This window comes from Agelaius phoeniceus, chromosome 3, assembly GCF_051311805.1.
Source record: "Agelaius phoeniceus isolate bAgePho1 chromosome 3, bAgePho1.hap1, whole genome shotgun sequence".
NCBI lineage: Eukaryota > Metazoa > Chordata > Aves > Passeriformes > Icteridae > Agelaius > Agelaius phoeniceus.
Window position 1 is genome coordinate 7,290,653 of NC_135267.1, and position 18,658 is coordinate 7,309,310.

General features: G+C 40.7%; 1 protein-coding gene across 6 annotated transcripts in view; it reads left to right on the forward strand.

Moving 5' to 3' along the window:
• The window catches only part of ATG5 (autophagy related 5), a 122,396-nt gene that overhangs the window by 69,553 nt on the left and 34,185 nt on the right, over window positions 1-18,658 (forward strand). For 4 of the 6 annotated variants that reach the window (XM_054628865.2, XM_077176529.1, XM_077176531.1 and 1 more), the window contains one exon: window positions 1,882-4,212. The exons of 1 other annotated variant lie outside the window; for it this stretch is intronic. In XM_054628865.2, coding sequence (XP_054484840.2) covers window positions 1,882-2,018 — 137 coding nt within the window. In that variant the 3' untranslated portion in view covers window positions 2,019-4,212. Of the gene's footprint in view, window positions 1-1,881; window positions 4,213-18,658 lie in introns of those variants that run through there. One more of the 6 variants, XM_077176532.1, reaches the window with a different exon arrangement.

Below are 18,658 nucleotides of genomic sequence, written 5' to 3' on the forward strand. Positions count from 1 at the left end.
TTTATAAGCCTTTCCTTCAATGGCAAGAAAATGATACTGGGGTTCTAAAGCTTTTAATTCTTATTTTTTGCAAGTTTGGGCTAAAAAGAGTCAGGTGCATTCTGTCATCTGGTTTTATGTAAATTAGTTGTTTCTGGAAATTAAATAATACTATGAAACATGAAAAGAAGTCATCAGCTCACACCAACTTAAGGAATACCATAGGTAGGTTTTAATTTTTAAGTGTTAAATACAAATATTTGGAGGTTACTTAAAAATATTTAGGTGTTCCCTAACTTCCAAGAAGAAGGAAAACTGGTGGTGTAAACGAATGAAGGCACCACCACAACTGGGTTTCTGAGAGCTTTTCTTTGGGAATTAATTCTTTTGACAATCTGATTCAGAGTGTTTCAGCTCAATAAATACCTGTTTTGGCTAGAAATACCAGAAGTTCATTTTTAAATTATGTGCTTTGTTCTTCAGACTTGTCTCCAATAATACCAGAAACCAGCAAGTGTTTATGCTTAATTTAGTGTGATACTGTGTGTATTATGCCATTTAGAGAATCAAGACTTTTTACAAAATATACCATATGTAGGTGACAAGAAACAAAAGTATAATGCTTTATTTTAAGCAAACACAACTGTCTGCTCTTGCAGGAAGAATTATTACTAGCAAAAAGGCAACTACATGTTTAGGATGATTTTTTTTACCAGCTGTGTGGGCATAGATAGCTGATTATACTACAAACTTCTTCAGGCAGCTGTCAAATCATTTTGGCTACCAAACAAATGTGATTTCACCTGTGTTATAAAATAGAAATTACACTACAAGTGGGGCCACTGAATGCAAGAACCAGTAATGGTACCTACACTTCTAGATTCTGTTCTCTTCCATGCAGCTCTTGGCCAGGATGGTGGTTTGTTCTGTTATAAAGACACTGGAGTGGGACATAAAATGCCAATTAGTGCATGCAGTAATACTTTTGAGTACTGAGTGGGGAGTTCACTGTGGTAGGTCCATGTGAGAATGCCATAGTATAGAATAAAATGAGTGAAAGGTCACTGCCTACTTTTCTCCCTGCTAACCATTATTTGGAGCATATTTCATATGCTCTTTTCATCCCTTGTCTCTGAAATAAATTTTCATTTTTTGTTGTTTTAGTTCATGTCATGACTGTTATGTCAGTTGCTTTAGCTGGTTCCCATCATTTGAATCAAAGGATCAAAGTACTTGCATCGTCCGGGACAAGTATAAATAAAAAGAATTGAAAATACTCTTGTTATACTGGGAATTATTTGCTAACTTTGCTTTTCCAAGAGATGAAACTAAGTGAGAAAAAGCCGGTGCCAACTCTGCCTTTGGAGTAACTCTGAAATATTGCTAGTGATTTATGTAAATGATTCTTAGCAAAACAAGATCACTTCAGGAATAATGCATGTATTATATTACACATAGTCCAGCTCTTTCAGGAGATCACAGTATTAAGAATACAACTTACCAGTATGTTTTAGGAAGCTCAACATTTTGAGCATGATCTGTGTAAAATTCATATGCCTTACAGCTGGGTGAGATGGATTTGCCTTAACTGGGTTGACAACAAGCTGGGATCACTGGAGGATTAAAAAAAGCCCCTCTTGCAACTAGTAAAGAAAAGTGGCACTTTCATTAAGTTTTACTTAATTCCGGTTTTGTCTTGGAATTAATTTTAACTCAGAGTTTCTGTTTTAGATGATACAAATCTCAGCTTTCTCCACACTGATATTTCCTATTTTTCGTTCTGTTAAATGTTGAACTCGGTAACACCAATTAAATCTACCGTAAATTAAGTATGAGTAAATGTTTAATCTTCCTGTGAACTTTGAATGGTATACTAGTGGTTTCTCTTTTTCTTTGAATTAGATGGAGAGCAGAAGACTCAAGTGATGATTCATGGAATTGAGCCAATGCTGGAAACACCCATTCAGTGGCTAAGCGAACATATGAGCTATCCAGATAATTTTCTCCACATTAGTATCATTCCCCGACCTACTGATTGAAACTCAGCTGTATTCCTATGAGGAGCATTCTCAAGCTGGAATTCTAAGGGCATGTCAACTTCTTGCTTCTGTCAGTCTTGACAGAGGCAGCCTGACCAGAAAAAAGAAACCAACAAAAAGCCGAAACAAAACAAGAAGTCCTCACTGCTGTAAGCCAAACAGGAAGAGAGATCCTATCATCAGATAAGGGCAATTGGGCTGATCTTATTTTGCATCACTGCTGCGTTTGTTCACTGCTGTAATTAAATCAGTTGCGATATGAAAGAATTTACAGGACTTCTGCAAGTCTGCTGTTTTCTTGTAAAATATAATGAAGCTGAAACTGTCAGCTGAAGAGCAAATGGAAATATGCCACTTGATTGTATTTCTGATTAACAAATAAACAGGGCTGTTTCCTAAAGAGGTAGTGTTTCAGCTTTGAGGGTGGAAACATTGGTTTAATTTTCTAGAAAGTTAGACACTGAGAGATTTGGTTACCAATAGCTTTTTGTAAAAGATCAAATTACTGTAAATCCATCTTTCCTTAATGAGAAGTTCATGTTTACAGTATATGTATTGGTATGCAAATGATCTTTTAACTTTGATAACAAGCAGTGAGAGATTTTAAAGTAAGCCCTGAGCATGTTTTGTCAGTTAAAAACATGCACAACTTAATAATTACAAATACTCTTGATTTGTATGCTGTCACTGAATACTCCAGTGTGTTTATTATTCAAACCAGTTTTCATAGACTAGCAACGATGTAGGATAATTTGTCTCAGGATTCGTCATGGCATTTCTTTGTGCTCATCTAGTTTTTTTTCTTTAAGAATATATTTTCTTAATTTACTTTAACAAGTTTTTTTTTAAAAAAAAAAGCTACATGGATGTTGCAAACAGGATTGTATCCTGCTGTTTATTCCCATAGACTAGGAAACAGTTAAATCATAGAATGATGAACAGATTACTTTTTAATGATTTCGAATTTTGGAAAGCTGAGGCTTTCCAAGCTAATACTTTCTTACATCTGTGATCCCTGTGCAATCAGTCCACAATTTGGAAGCTTCTAATCTCATTGCACAGATTTTTTTTCTTAGTGTAGCAGATGTATTTTTAGGTTATTGGATCATTTTGGTTTCTAAATGTTCATTACCATTGCAGATGCTACTCAAACTTTTTTTTTCTGTTGCACTAAATTCATCAAACTCTGTGCTCTATTGCTTTGTCTGCAGTTTGTGGCTGTTTGTGGCACAAAACTATGTTTATAGTAGACATATTATCCAGTCTGTCAAATATTATCCAATATAAAGAAAGCATGATATTTTTCTTTCAAAAATAGTGGCTGTCAAAGCTCCTACTCACAGTTTGGCTTGTAAATGTCCCAGTAATTCCCAGTGCTGTTCCCATTCGTTCCCATGCTCCCTTTATGGCAGGATACTTACCTGTATCTGAAAAAGAAGAAAATGAAAATCAGCCAAATGAACAAAAACCTCTTTCTGAAGCAAGAGGGGAAGGATCTCCATGGGTGAGGATAAGGTTGAGGCTAAGAAGAGCCCTCAGGGCAGAAAAAATCTGTAGACAGATTAGATATTGTTTTAAATGTTAATGAGGAAAATAGCATTAAGGAAATGGAAGGGTAAAGGTACTAATGAAACAAATCTATGCTGTATTCTGCAGGACATGAAGAATTTTTAAAACAAAACAAACCATGCTGGTCTGTGTTTATGCAGAATAGAAATATAATATTCTTATGGTGGGATGATTTGGTTAAGTTATTCTAATTTCCAGTTCTGTTTGGAACTTTTGTTACAGTGTTGGATTGGCATTTATAAACTTACTTAGGCACACATATCTAAATATTTTGGAGATTTTCAAAGTCCTGCCAATGGATAAAGCAAATATTTTGTAGAGTCTTCATATTAAAAAAAAAAAATCTTTTGTAGGGATAATTTTTCCATTAATCAGGATAAGAGGCAATACCTTTCAAAAACTGTAGAGATTGTGTTTCCTTTGTTTTAAGGTAATCTGGAGTGAGTCACTGGCTATTTTAATATATTCTACACCAGCATTTTAAGTATACAGCTCTTCTTATGGCCCGTATTTGCCAGTAAATCTGACTTTAAGGCCTAGCATGGAACAAAGAAATAGCTTGGCTTTAAAACATACTCTTTCCTCTTACTTTAACTATTTAAACTTTATTAAAAAATAAAAGAAAGTTTGAGTCTGTCTTTATTTCCAGCTAATAATGATCTTTGTCATTGTATGATGAGTATTTACTTAATAAGTAGGAACTTCTTAGAAGAGGTTCTTAGAATATCACATACAGATTGGGTTCTGAATTAAAGCAGGTAGGTATCTATTCTGTGTTAAAATATCTGGTTTTGAGATAGGCATGGTGACATTTTGAAATGTCACACTAAACCTGAGTAATATCTCTTGAGAGAGCGGTAAAAAGACATTCAGAACTAGATTTCAGATTTCTGTACTTTCACATTACACTGTCAAATTAGCTTGTGGAAGATGAGTTTAAAATGGGAGAGATGTTTTCTCTCCTTCCCTTGCCTTTCATGTCTCTACAATTCAAGTAAGTAAGTTTTTTTAACTGTGAAATGAAACACCAGTTTCTTTGAACTATAGATTGAAGAACAGAAAGCAATACAAACCAGCTATGCAAACAGCTACATGAGGAGTTTGGTGGATGTCAGGTTTTTATATGTACAAAATAATTAGCATTATATGGAGTTTATATGTATAAAAAACACTTAGGGTAGAAAGGCAGGCAGTCAAACAACATGTTAGGGTTGGAGGATCTTGACTACAATTAAAACTGCCAAAATGTGTCCAATTTTAAAATAGCACTTTCCACTGAAGATGTTCAAAGCCTTAATCCTTGCATCATTTCACTAATCTAGGTCAATAATAGAATGGATGTGTTGTGGAAACAAATCTAGCTACTAATACTCATTGTACCCTGAGCTCTCACCATAACTGAGTATAACATGTTGGAAAGGGTAAAGCCAATTTGCAATGTAGTTTGCTTGCATCTGTTGGAATTGGAAGGATTGCTTGCTAGACTTTTGTCAAGTGTGTTTTGCAAGTTCACAAGCACTTCTTAGAAACCTCTAGAAGTTTGGTTCTTTTTCAAAGAAAATCAGGCTGTAGTGGGGGGAAAAACAATCAATAGCACTGTTCACTAAACCTGTCCTTTTGGTGGCTCCTTACAGTGAAAGACACGCGGAGAATGCACGAGTGAGAGCTGATGATGCCTTATTTTGCACAGATATGTTGTAATTTCTCCTTGTGTATATTGTTACTTAGTGTCCCAGCTGACATAACAAGCCAGACAACTTGTTATTCTTTCAGCTAGACAGAGGCACTCAAGTATTTTTATTACTACAAAATTAAAGCTCAGAATGGAAACTATCTGGCTGAAACTTGCACCTTACATGCTTTTCTGACTATAATTAAAATAATCTGCACTTCAGAGGTTTGATTTCCATCAGTCATGTGGACACACACCCTCACTGGATTTTTTCTGCACGTCAAAATTGGCAAAATAGGATGGTTTTCCTTCATTTTAAAGACTGTCTGAGTCTGCACAAGGCAAACAGGAGGAGGGGATCAGGCCATGGGGGTGAGCCTAGAGCCCTGAAATCGTGGCATGACACAGGAAGTCATATGGTTTCTTCACCATTTCCACAGCGACCATTTTATCATGTGAATCCTGGCCCTTGCAGATTCTCCTTTAATTTGCAGCTTCTCTTTGTTTAGCTGATGTTTGACCTCGGCTGAGTGGTGATGAGGCTGTGCCTGCCCCTGGCTCCACAGCTCTGTCTGTCCCTTGCAGGATTACCAGTGTTGGTGCCTTGAGTGTGACTGAACTGCCCATCTCCAGGGCCTCCCTGACACTTTCACCCAGCTCCTCCTTCACCAGCAGAGCGTGAGTTCCTTTCTGCTGGCTTTCACCACCAGCTGGGTGGCCCTGGAGGAAAGCAGTGAGAGAAGGGTGCAGAGGAGGAGAGAGGGAAACGAGAGGAATTAAAAAACAGTGAAGGTGGGGCTTGAGAGAAAATACTTTGTGGGGACTGAAATGACAGAGCCAGATTCTTGATCTCACCCAGGTTTCTCATTCACTCATCACCTTGCAGCTCCCACCACGTGCTTTCCTTTCCATCCTTTCCATGAATACACTGTCATGGCTTTCACCTGCAGGACAGTGTCTGGCACCTCTGGTGTTGCCAGGAGTGAGCAGTCACTGAGTGTGTGTTTAGCTTTGATGGTTTGGCACAATGCTGAAGGAGGCCTTTATTTACAGGAATTGTTTCCGAGCTTCCTTCTCTGCAGCAGATCCTTGACCTGGGCTTCCTTCATGTGAGGAGTCAGAATGGGGAGGTCCTGCTGCAGACAACATCCTGCACAGGCACCACAGGTCCCTGTTCCAATACACTGTATGTTGGAAAACTGAGTCATGGGTGGATGGATGGGTCACTAGAGGACCTTTCTTTCATGAAAAATACTGTTTCATGTCTCTGAAGTTTTATTTTATGCTATTCTGAATGTTTCATAAAGAACAGCAGAATACATTTTCAGTGTGGCTAATAAATACCAAACCCAGTTCTGGTCACGAGCATTTTCTGTTTCATTTTCCAGTCAGAATAAAATTCTATTATATGGGGTTTAATTGTAGAACAAGTCATCAATATTTGTAATGAGTCTGTATAGGCAGTAGAAAGAGGATGTGTCCATTGTAATCATCAGCATTTCTGCAGTGTACATCTCAGCACCTTTTAATATGAAGATACATGAGGACTTCTGCTGAGGCATGGTTTTGCTGAGCCACCCAGGCAGTTTCTCTGCCAGTTTGGGAGGTCTGCTCCCCTATGGAAACTCACCAGTTTTGGTTTATTGTATATAAATTTATACTTGATGGCTTTGAGGAAATGACTGGAAGAATAGCCATAATGGCAATGGAAAAAAAAAAAAAAAGAAAAAAGCAAAACAACAAAAAAAGCAAAGCCTAATTTATTGCTCAAATGGAATGTCTTTCAGTAAGAAATCATGATGTCAGTTTTCAGCAAAATTAGTGATGTCCTACTTCTGGTTGTGTATTCAGTTATTTCTGTGTTAAGAGGGAGCAATCCTAATGGGTCAGCTTACAATTGCCCTGAAGTATATATAGTGTATTTTTAATTAATATGCATTGGCATATTAATAGGAATTACTTGTATTTTATTTTTTCTCTTACTGAAGCTTGAATGCATTCAAGGGTTCTGCTGCAATTGGCTTCCTCGGGGAAGTGCAGCAGGAATTGTGTCCCTTCTGGCCTCCATGGATCACATTGGGATCAGTGTCTTTTGGAGATACAGGGGAAAATAGTTCTCTGCAGCTTACCTATTTGCACTCTTCCCTCCCTCCTTCCCCAAACGAGATGCCACAATCTTCCATCATGCAACCCTTTTTGTTGTTGTTGTTGTTGTTGTTGTTGTTGCATGCACTGGACAACAAGCCAGGTGAACTGTAGCTACTGAGCATCGTGATAATGATCTTCAGCTGGCATTTTGAGGGTCTCTGAAGTTTAGGTCTTTCAAGTTTCTGAGCCACACCTCTAACAGTTCTTGTTCTGGGGTAGCCACACAAGCTTCCAACAAGTTAATACACAGTGTAAATTAAGCTCTCTTTTAAAATTGGCACTCATGTGAATGGAAGTATCCTCAGCCTTCATTCAGGCTGGTTTTGCTGTTTCTGTGTAATCAGCTTTCTGGGTACTTGCAAAAAGCAAACCTCAGCGAGGTGGTGTGGAGGGAATGGACGATGCCTGTTGCACAACTCCCTTGCCTGCACCCAGCTCAGCCCTTGCTTGTGTCACTGCAGGCAATTAACAGTGCTCAAAACCACAGCAGCTCCTCTTCCAAAATGCCATTTGATGGTATCGGGACACCATCAAATTCAGGAAAAAAATTGTTTCTATTTTAAAGGGAGTTTATTCTTCAGCATTAGAAAATGCTGAAGTAATAAAAGGCATTGAGTGTGCAGCATCAACAAGATCTTTGCTGCAAGTTATGATGTGGATGGGATAAAAGTGCTTCTTCAGTATAATATATGCTTGAAATGAACTGTAATATATTTAGGTGTTCTGCTTTGATCCTAATGTGTTGTGGGGTGCTATGCTGAAATGAATGTGGATACCATCAATAAAGGAGAAGATCCTTAACACCTTAATGTATGGGCATGTGCCGCAGTTGCCACATCATAAACAAGGGCGTAAGCTCTGCAGAGCTGCCCCAAGATAGGGAACTTTTTACCTCCTCTTGTCCCAGGGTAAACAGGTTGCTGGTGTCTCTGAGAGCAGTGGAGTGCTTTCTCTGGCACTGGCCAGGGAGGGATGAATTAATTGCTGTGGATTTCTCAGGTGTGCTGTAGATGTGCATCTTGACCTGATAGGAATGAAACTGAGCGCTTATCTTTACCTGCAGGATTTATGTTCAGTGATTTTGCTATTTATGATGTCAAAGAGGGCTTCAGGGATTTGAAGTAACCTTAGGCATGGGATCATTTTGTTGACCACCCTTGATGCTAATTATTTGAAGCAAATCAGACTCTAACATTTTTATCAAGTTTCACTGTGGAGTGAGATAAGATTAGGTGTAAATGGCATGGCTGGAAACTTCTTGAGAAATATTTAGGTTTATTTTGCACGTAGGATCACAGGAAAAAGAGAACACTCCTGCCTGTGCTGTCTCTGCTGAGGGTTTTGGTGGGTGTCACTGTTTGCCTGAAGTGGTGCAGTATCCCTCTGCCATTCAGATCATGTAGTAAGGGTGTTGTTCCTGTGGAAAAATCTCCTTGCCCAAGATAAGGGCTGAACTAAACCTGAATCTGGTTCTTCTGAATTCTGACAATAATAATTTCACTGAGCACAAGCCATGTTGTTGCTGCTCAGCAAGTCTGTAGGTTTTTTTCTGGATTTATTACCTTGCAGAGATAAAGCCTGCTGTTTATTCTGAAAAACTCCTACCTTGACAACTGAAGAACACCTTAAAATTTTTCAAACTAAAGGGAGAAGCTAGAGCTAGGAGGAGCTAGCAGCTAGCAGCAACCTCCCATGATTTACCAGAAAGAGAGAAAACTCAAATTCTGTACTTTTCATCACTTCACAAGCTTCTTGATACAGCATAAGTGAAAGGTTTCTTGATAAGTTGTCTGGGGTTCATGTAGGGAAGAGAACTGGGGGTCTTACTGCTGCTGATGTTGATGTCAGCACTTTTGACTTTGCAAGCAGAGCTTATCAGCCTCAGTCATGAATCTGCTGTCCTTCCTCTGCATGGATATGGAAATTCAGCTTCCAGGAGAACTCCATTTCAGTTTTACTGGGGGAAAGAATTGGTAGAAGCTTGGGAATAAAAGATGATGTCTAGAAGGTTACTAATGGCAGAGGATCCTTCTCAGAGCCAGGTTTAATCCTGCTGTGGATCAGGTGCTGGTCAGAACTGGGGTTGTGTTGAACCATCTGCTGATGTGTGGAACAAGTCTGTCAGTAATACCTGTGTGATGGCTTGGGCCTCAGAAGGGACAGATGCTATCCTTCTTGGCAGTGCAAACTTTCAAGAGTGTGTGATCCTGAATTTGGAAGATGGCAGGGTTTGGTAAACGATGCACAGCCTGTATGGTTTTGTTATGGAACAACTCTTTCATGGCATGGTACACCATTAACATGAGGAGCATTGTTTTATTTATCTCAGCTGATGTTCCTCTGACACTGCTTGGTGGGTAATTTTAATGGATGTGTGTCATGGTTTGGGAATGGTGTTCCACAATTTAGTGTTCCCATCGCTCCCTTCCCCCTGCCATGGGATGGAGAGGAGACTGGGAGGCACAAAAGGTAAAGATCAGGGGTTAAGGTGAGAGCAGTTCACTGGAAAGAGCAATGAGATGAGAAAATGAACAGTGTGAGCAGCAATATTAATGGCAGAGGGTACAAGAAAGAGGCAAATGATTCACACACAGAGACCCCCTGACAACACCCAGCTGCTCCCTCCACCACACTACACCGATCCAGGCAACTGTGAGGGGGTACAGAATAACCTCCAGGGCCTGGCCATCCCCTCCTGAGCAAAAATTAACCCTGTCCTGCCAGAGCCAGGCCGATGTGGAATGGGAATCCCTGCACTGGCAGGTACAGTAGTGCTCACCTTCTTTGCTTGCAAATGCCCCAGGCAATCACGTGTGACACCTTCCTGCAAATGAGGCAAATCCCGCTTGGCGCTCAAGCCGCTGAGGAAGAAAACTTTTATATTGTAACATTAAAGGCAGACACTTTGTTTTAATCACTTGCCAAAACAGCTGAAAACAATTATTAATTAATAGGAAACATTAACTTTTAACTTTGCAAGCTCTCCAAAGAAGTGTCTGTGACAACTTACATCTGGATTTATGGATAATTTGGATACAGTGAAAATGGGCATCGTACTGCAAAGGTTGACTGCTTTAAATTCATTTTAAGTGTACACATAGTGCTCTTAAAATTAATATGTTTATAAACCTAAATTGGTTCAGTTGGATGCCTTTTGTTCTCTTTGTGGCTTCATTTGAAGCAACAACAAAAAGCTGTGCTTGTTTGTGTGTTTAACCAAAATGTTAAATGCAATTAATCCACCAAAAGCATACAAATATTTTTTGAATAATAGAGGCGCCCCTTTCACAGTGTCTTAGGTATTTAGCACCATGGTTTGGCAAGTAGAAAGCAACTTCTTCACATCTCATAAATAAAATTTAAAAAATCTTTTCCTTGGCTTGTTTAATTTGAACCAACACAGTGCAGCACCCTTAGTTTTTCTTGTCTGCTTTGATATGGCTGGGGTTAGTATGTGTAGTTGGTGGGGGTGGCATTCCTAGTATTTTAGATTCTGGATCCTACTTTCCCCTCTGGAAAATACTGTGTCTGACAAAAACAGCTCCCAGGAAAAAAGAAAGGGGAGATGAATATTGCAGTCTGAGACAGGTCCTGTTCGATCTGACTGGGGTGTGACTGTTTGGGGATTCATCATGCAGATCTATTGCTTTTGCCTCTTTTGTCCAAAAAAAGAAAAAATTCCTTGGACTGACAGAAACACAATGTCCAAAATATTTCAGCTAGATCAGACCACAAGAGTTAGTTTGTTATCTTAACTGAGGATCTTTAGACATCCCAATTATTTTAACAATGGGAGAGTGGCTCCTTAGCCCGTTTGCTTCTAGCCAGCCCACTTCCCAGTTATTGAGCAATTCATGGGGGATCACAGGATGACTTTAGGAACTGCAGATTCTTCAGCAATTACAATATCGTTTCTAGCAAATGTGAGGACTTTGCTTTTTACATTTGCTCCTGAGACTCTTCTCTTAAAAAAGGTGTGTTTTCATCCTTTATTTAAAATTCTGCAGGTCCTGCTAAACCAGCAACTCGCTCTTTGCCAGGTAATTCAATATGAGCTCATCTTCTGTGCATGGGACTGAGTCTGGTTGTCTGGTCCCAGTTGTGTATAAGGACTGGGAATCATCTTAGTTATCCTTGTTTTGGATCAAGGCACAACACACATGGCCACTCACCAACCTGTGGAAGGCAGATGGGCCTATGTAGTCCTGTATTTATGGTTAAGAAGAGAATTGTTACACAGTTCAAAGGTTAAGTGGTGCCTTCAGATAATAATGCTTTACTTTTCCTGGAATGTTTTGCACAAGTCTCATAAAGAAATAGAACTTGTCCTCATTTTATCAAGTAGTTCAGACTCTAGTGGCTACTGAAATGATGCCTACAGCTCATTTCCCTTTCCCCTCTCCTCCCCACCCAGCACAGTGCTCTTGTTGGAAAGGAGGGGTTGCAGTGGTGCAGACATATGGATGCAGCACCTTGAGTCAGATGTATAGGAATGAAAGGCAGTGCTGCCACGTCAACAGAGTGACATCTCTGCTCTGGGTGATAGTGGTCAATCATCTCAAAAAGAGCAATCATATAAATACCTGATGGTTTTATGGGCTGAGCTATGGCAACTGCTCTGCTTCAATTTCTGTTTGTACCTGCTGAAGTCTTACACATTCATCCTGAAATTACTTTTTATTACAAACAGTGGCTATTTGCTCAAAGAATTTCATAATCTCAAAGCAGTTATCTTACTTCAAATAGATAATTTAGTCATTACCAGCTTTTTCTCAAAAGAAGGGGGTAAATTGACAAGTCTAATACTTCTCGAAGGACAAAAAGTGATTTCTGCAGTGGGTTGGATATTTTCTAGACTTCTGTTCTCTCCCAGCTGTTGCTTGATGCCCTGCTCTGTCTGGAGACTTGCACTGAGCATCCACCCTATCAAGCAAGGCTAACAGTGCACTGCACTTGTGGCATCTCCACAGCACTGTGACCAATCTCACATGAAAGCAGTAGGTTGCTTCTGCTTACTCACTGGTGTATTGGATTTCTAGTAGCAGTCCATTTTCAGGTCTGTAGGTTGTGTGTGTCAGATGGAAATAATTACTTTCAGTGTGCTCTGGGGTATTGCTAACTGAGCAAGAAAGACAGCATGGCTTCCCTCTCCCACCACCCAGGGTTTAGGATATGCCTAGCTGGAGTGCTACAAAGATCTGGATTGATTCCTGAGTTTTATTTTGGTGGTTTTCATTATTTCCACAGAAGCAGCTGAGGGATAAATGTAAATTCCAAGTGTCAGCTTGCAGGGAAGGTGTGAGTCTGATCTGTGATGGTTCTTATTGAGAATGAATTTAGAGCAGTCTTGCTTTTAATGCTTTATTTTTGCATGGGCTGTGGGATTCAGGATTTGTTGAGGCCTGTGAGGTTCCTTTGTGCCAGTATTGGTTTGTGCCTTTTAAGCAACATCTGTTCCAAAGCCCTCAGTGCTGAATCTCAGGTACAACTCCCATGCAGCAGAAACTTCCCCCAGCTCTTGAGCTTCCTAAACACAGCCTGGGACTGCTGCATCCTCTGATGCTTCTGCATGTAAGAAGTTGTCTGGATTTGGTCTGTTCCTCTCCAGGTCTTTGGATCTGCCAGCTCTGTGAAAATAATGGGATGTTAAAATTTTAAAATTAAAAAATAAAACATGATTTGATATGCCAGCTTCAGAGGACAACTGCTAATTCCAGTACACCTCTCTGTGCTGTCCTGGTTTTGACTGCTGTTTCCTGCTACTGTGGTAGAATGAAATTTGTGTTATCCTCAGTGTTTTCCAATGCTTACAGGATGTGGGAACCAGTAGGTTTCCATGCATAGAAATCCAGCATTAGGCAAGCGATTTGGTAATCTTTTGTAGTTGTCCAGAAGGTAAAATGCATTGTGCTGCCACAGAGCAGTCCTCAGAGCACCCTGTATATGGACAAACTGTTTCTTTTTGCTTGGCCATCTCGTTTAAGATACAAAAGTACCCCCCAAGCATCTTTCATGGCTTTCATCTGTATCTGTGGAGCATTTTGCAAATAAAAGTTGGGAGGTTTGCCATCCTTGTAAACAATATTGCACACCCCAATTCCAGAACAGGGAAATGCTTCCCTGTCCACACAGATGAAAGTCAACAGATGCTGAATTTTGCAGTTTTTTGATGTCTCACAGCATAGAAGCTGTAGTATGAACATTGAGGAAAAGCTTTTTTCCCACCAAAACTCTCAAGCAATCGTACAAATGAAGCAAAACTGCTTCCTCTGTCCTGAAGAGAACACCAGGGAGAGGCAGGGATGTGCAGAAATGAATGAAAGGTTTGGTCTAACTGGTCTTTTTTCTCACATAAGGTTAGCAGAATGCTGTTTGTTGCAGTCTGTTGTTGAAGCACCAATATTTGTTCTATTTTTAAAACAAAGAAATGTTAATTTGATGAAAATCAACAGAAAAGAGTGCAGGAAGCTGCTGATGTGAAAAATTTTCCCATCATGCCAAGACAACATTTTTTTATCACATTTTTTTTCTTTAAGGTGTCACTTTGCAAGGTTGCATGCTGATGATAATGTTTTACTGCTACAGCTGTGTGGAGGAAATGAGACTGATGAAATTTTTCTGTGTGAAAACCTGTAGAAGTTGACTTCAAAGAGAGAGATGTCCATGAAACACAAATACAGCAGAGATGTTCCCCAGGGATATTTCAGATACCAGGAATATGAACTGTTGTGAGCACATCCCCTCTCAGATTTGCATAGATGGAGATGCATTGACTCAAAACAGAAGGATTTTGATAAGCAGATATTAGCTTCAGTCAGAGCTGAGTAAAGAGGAAAAAAAAGGTAGGTCATATTCAAAACAATGAACACTCACCAGCTTAATTATACACCATATATGGTCCTACTCTTCATCAGTGAGGATGGAAAAGTCCTTTATTAAATTTTATTGGTACCCATGAAACTGCAGTCTTCAAGCCTATGCCAGCTGCTTCTGAAATCACAACAGAGGATGCTGCAAGCATGGCCATGTCTTTTCCTGAAATCCTGTGGGTTAGCCTACAGATCAAGTGAGACTAAATTGGGTCAAATGAAAAGGTTTGGATTTGATCATGGGTTGGTATATGGTTTGTCAGCTTCTGTTGCTGTTCTGCCTTGTCAGTTGAGAAATGCCAAAAACTTTGGGCACGATGAATTAGTGAAAGTAATGCAATAGCTTTGATAATGTAACTTTCATGATGGCTAAAGGACAGCTCAATACCAATTATACATGATAAGTAATAAGAGTAAGCTAAAATTATTGCCTGACAGTGCTTAGGAGGGACTTGGAGGATGTGTGTAATACATTTGCTTCCTTCCAAAACTTGTTGGACAAGCAGCCTGACTACAGGAAAATCACTGTAATTTAGCTTTTGCTGGCAGTATCAGCAGTGGAATCTAGGGCATAAATACATTGCTTTATGGATATCTTAGCCCAGATCTAACATGGGAGCAAGTGAATATGACAAAGCTTACACTGCTGTTGCTTCTCCTTTTTTTAAATAGGAACAGGGAGAGCTCAGGCTTGGTTGTGCTGCAAAATAGACATGAACTTAAAAACATTACCTTTATTTCATCCCCAACTTCTTATTGAAGGGAGATATGAGCCCAGGTTTTGCCCAGTCCAAAACAGAGACTCTCAGGCAGCCACAATGGAGGCAGATGAGGAAACTCATAGTTCAGGTCTTCAGGCTTGGCACAGGAAGGCAGCTCCCATTGTACCAGCCCCTATCTGGGATGAAAGCAGTGATCACAGCAAACCTGAACTGTCCACATGCCTCACATGTGACAGAAACATTTGTATTTCCCTCAGCCTGGTCCCTGGGAAGCATCTGACACACCCCATGAGCTTTGATTTGTGTGTCTGGGGCACAATTTGTTTCTTATGGTAGTCAGAGACTACAGACAAGAACTGTGGGTCTTGGTTTTAAATTTTGGAAGAGTAGGGTAGCCAAGCTTTATACTTGCATTGGATGCATTCTGTGAGCTAAGGAAGCACTTTTGGTGACATGTTTTGCCAAATGAATTAGCAGAAGCAGACTCAGCCAGCCCCGAGTATGTCACTGGCCACTTTGGTGGCCCTTTTTGCCACACTTGCAAGAAACCCAGGAACTGCTGCAATCTGGAGAGAGAAACTTTTGATCTTGTGCCAGCATGCACCTGTTAACAGGGCTTTGCTGAGGTCTCTGACCTGCAAACAGAGATAAGCTGCTCTTGCGGGTTAGGAGATTTGAAGCTGCCAGGCTGAAATCCAGCACATTCCAACCCAAGCTCTTTACCTGTTCCTTGGTTAAGAGGTGCTTGAACTATTTGGCAGGGAGCCAATGAGGTCTGCTGGCTCTGCCATGGGGCAAGGAATTATGTTAAAAGACCCAGTTTCCAATTAATCCAGGCCTCTGTAACTCTCTAAGTAGCTTGGCCAAAGTCACGTCGGTGCAGGGTCACCCTTGTCTTCGAGCGTGACACGGGGCAGATGAGACCTCTGGTTCTGCTGAACACTGAACTTCAGTGCAGATCATGAACATTTTGAGCTTATCAGGAGAAAAGCTCTGGAAATGATTTGTGTGATTGTATCTTGAGGGGCAGAAGGCAGAGCAGAGCTAAGTGACTGATGTTTCTCTCTCGGGCTGGAGTTTAGCATTGCCCCATAATCTCTGCTGAGGCTGTTTTTTGAATAAAATAGAACTCTGCATGGAGCTGTGCTCAGTGTGGCTTCTGTGCTCTGAATTCTGAGGGAAAATTCATAACCAAAATTAGCCTAATTTTTTTCTTCTTTCTGCATTTCTGATGGTAGGTGCAGGATTTGGGGAAATTACTTTGCTGCACCAGTGTGGAAGTGTTACTGTAGCTGTGACCAAGGTGACCAGGAGATGGTCCTTGCTGCCAGATGTGCCCTGGCTTTACTAACCCATGTGATTATTTTTGATATGCTTTTGGCTCATGGCAAGTATCTCTCAGAGGTAATCTGTACTCTCCTGCACTGAAATACATCATGTGTAAAAAAGTGATGATGTGGTAGCTCTGTGACAGAGGTTTTTGGTGTAGCAGGGCCATGGTGAACACCCCTTTTCAGTAACTGGGATGGGCTTGCTAGGAAAAGGCCTGGCTGACATGATACTTCTATGGTGAACTGATGGAAGCTGTGAGGAACAGCACAGCACTGGCAGTGCCAACTCCTCTGGTGCTGGTTTTGACTGAAATTGTGGTCATCTGCAATAAGTGGTGAATCAGTACAAACCCTGGATATGCCTGCCCATTGCTTTAACAATTCACTCTCACAGAAGCTTTAAGATCTCTCAAATTTTACTTGCTCAAAGAAAAGTCACTTAAAAAACCAGGCTCATAACAGGAAGTTTATTCTTTTCATTAATACATTCTCTCTAAATGCAGTGTTTGTTAATATAGTATAAATTGAGCTGAGATAAAAGTTCTAAGAAACAGAACTCCTGCCCGAGTCCTGTGTGGTGTATATTTAATGAATTTTCACTTAATTATCCATTAATATGTATTAATAAAATAAACATGGCAATTGAACAGAACAGCACTAAAGTACTGTTCTGAAAGAAAACCACATTGAGTAAACTAAAACAACTGCATTTCTTACTAATCTACACAATGCATTTAATTTAAAAGGAGAATTTATAGTATTTGAAATATCCTACCACATACTGAAACTTTTAGTGTAAACTGCCACTTTCTGACTATCACATATTGAAATACTTGTGGTGCGTAGTGAAATTTATGTTACATTGTGTAAAATATATAGTGAAACCGAACTGATGTATAATGAGACACACATGTGCCTGCAATGACTTATCAGTTCCATTATTTTCTAACTAACATTATTTTCATGATCAAGTTTTTCTGGGTCAGAGGAAGAAAATGGTGAAGACTGGGATTGATACTTCAGTGGAGAGTGTAGACCCAAACTTGTACAAAAACCTAATCAAGCTGAGTTATCCTTTGTCCTTTCCTCAGATAAATTCTAAATGTAAAGTCTGCTAATGGTTACAACATGTCTCTCTTTCTCTGCCAAAGCTTCATTACGAACATCAACATCACCCCAGCAAGGGAAATACCACCAGCCACAAGTAGAGAGGCCGGGTGCTGAATTCTCAGCAGCTTTTACCAGACCGGAGCTGCTGCACAAGAGACCCTGGTGAGGTTTGTGGGGCCTTGCAGGACCACCCTAGCACAGGTTGGGTCATTCAGACCCATTCAGGTTTTGTGGGAGAGGGCAAGTAGACATCCCAGACCTGACCTCCTTCGTCCACCAGTGCTCCAGACCTCCGTGAAGGCTCAGGGTGGATGGGCATCATTGCTGTGGCCTGCAAAACATCTCTCCATGCTGCTTAGATTTGTTTTTTCTTTCTTAAGTTAGGTCCGGGCGGCAGAGCCAAGCATCCCTGCCGGGCAGGGCAGGCAGGCAGGCAGGCTGGGTGTGCCCTGCTGCGGCAGAGCAGGGCTGGGGCAGCCAGTCCAGCAGCTGCTGGCCTCCTGCTGACCTGGGTGCTCCTCTGCAGCGCTGCTCTTTGCAACCCACGGCTGCTCTCCAGCTTCAGCAGTGGCTGGGGCTGAGGATGGTGGCTGCTGGGCTGGCTGGCTGGTTTGGGAGGTGCTTTTATCCGGGTTGACCGGGATCTTTGCAGGTCCCAGCTGGTGCAAGGCTGCAGGATCTCTCCAGCTCTGCCCACTCTTGCCCAGAACTTGCTGCTTGGACCACAAACAGACTGATGTTTCTGAGAACTTGCCAAAAAAGAAACTGAGGTCCTAATGCTGCTCAACCAAAAGAGTAGGAAATAAACCACCTGTGAACTAAGTCTCACACCTCCTAGACAGTCCTATTCCAAACTCCATCATCAGAATGTCTTCTTTTATGAGTTATCTTTTACCTGGTTTTGCAGCCTTGCCAGGATGACCAAAGCATTTAACACCCAGAAAGTGATAACCACCGTGAAGTTCCCTCTTTCTTATCTGCCTTGGTAACACTCAAGTCAAGGTGTGTTTATCCCATCCTTGCATTGGATCATTGGCCTTTTGCTAAACCAAAACAAGCTGGGCTGTACTGAAATTGAAAGACCTTCGTACTTCATGGCTGTTGTGCAATCGGTGCTCATCAAGGATGGTTAAAGGCACAAGACAAAACACACCCTGCATTTGAGGGTAAGGTGTATTAACCTTTCCACTTGGAATGCCTAATTGCTCAAATATTGCCA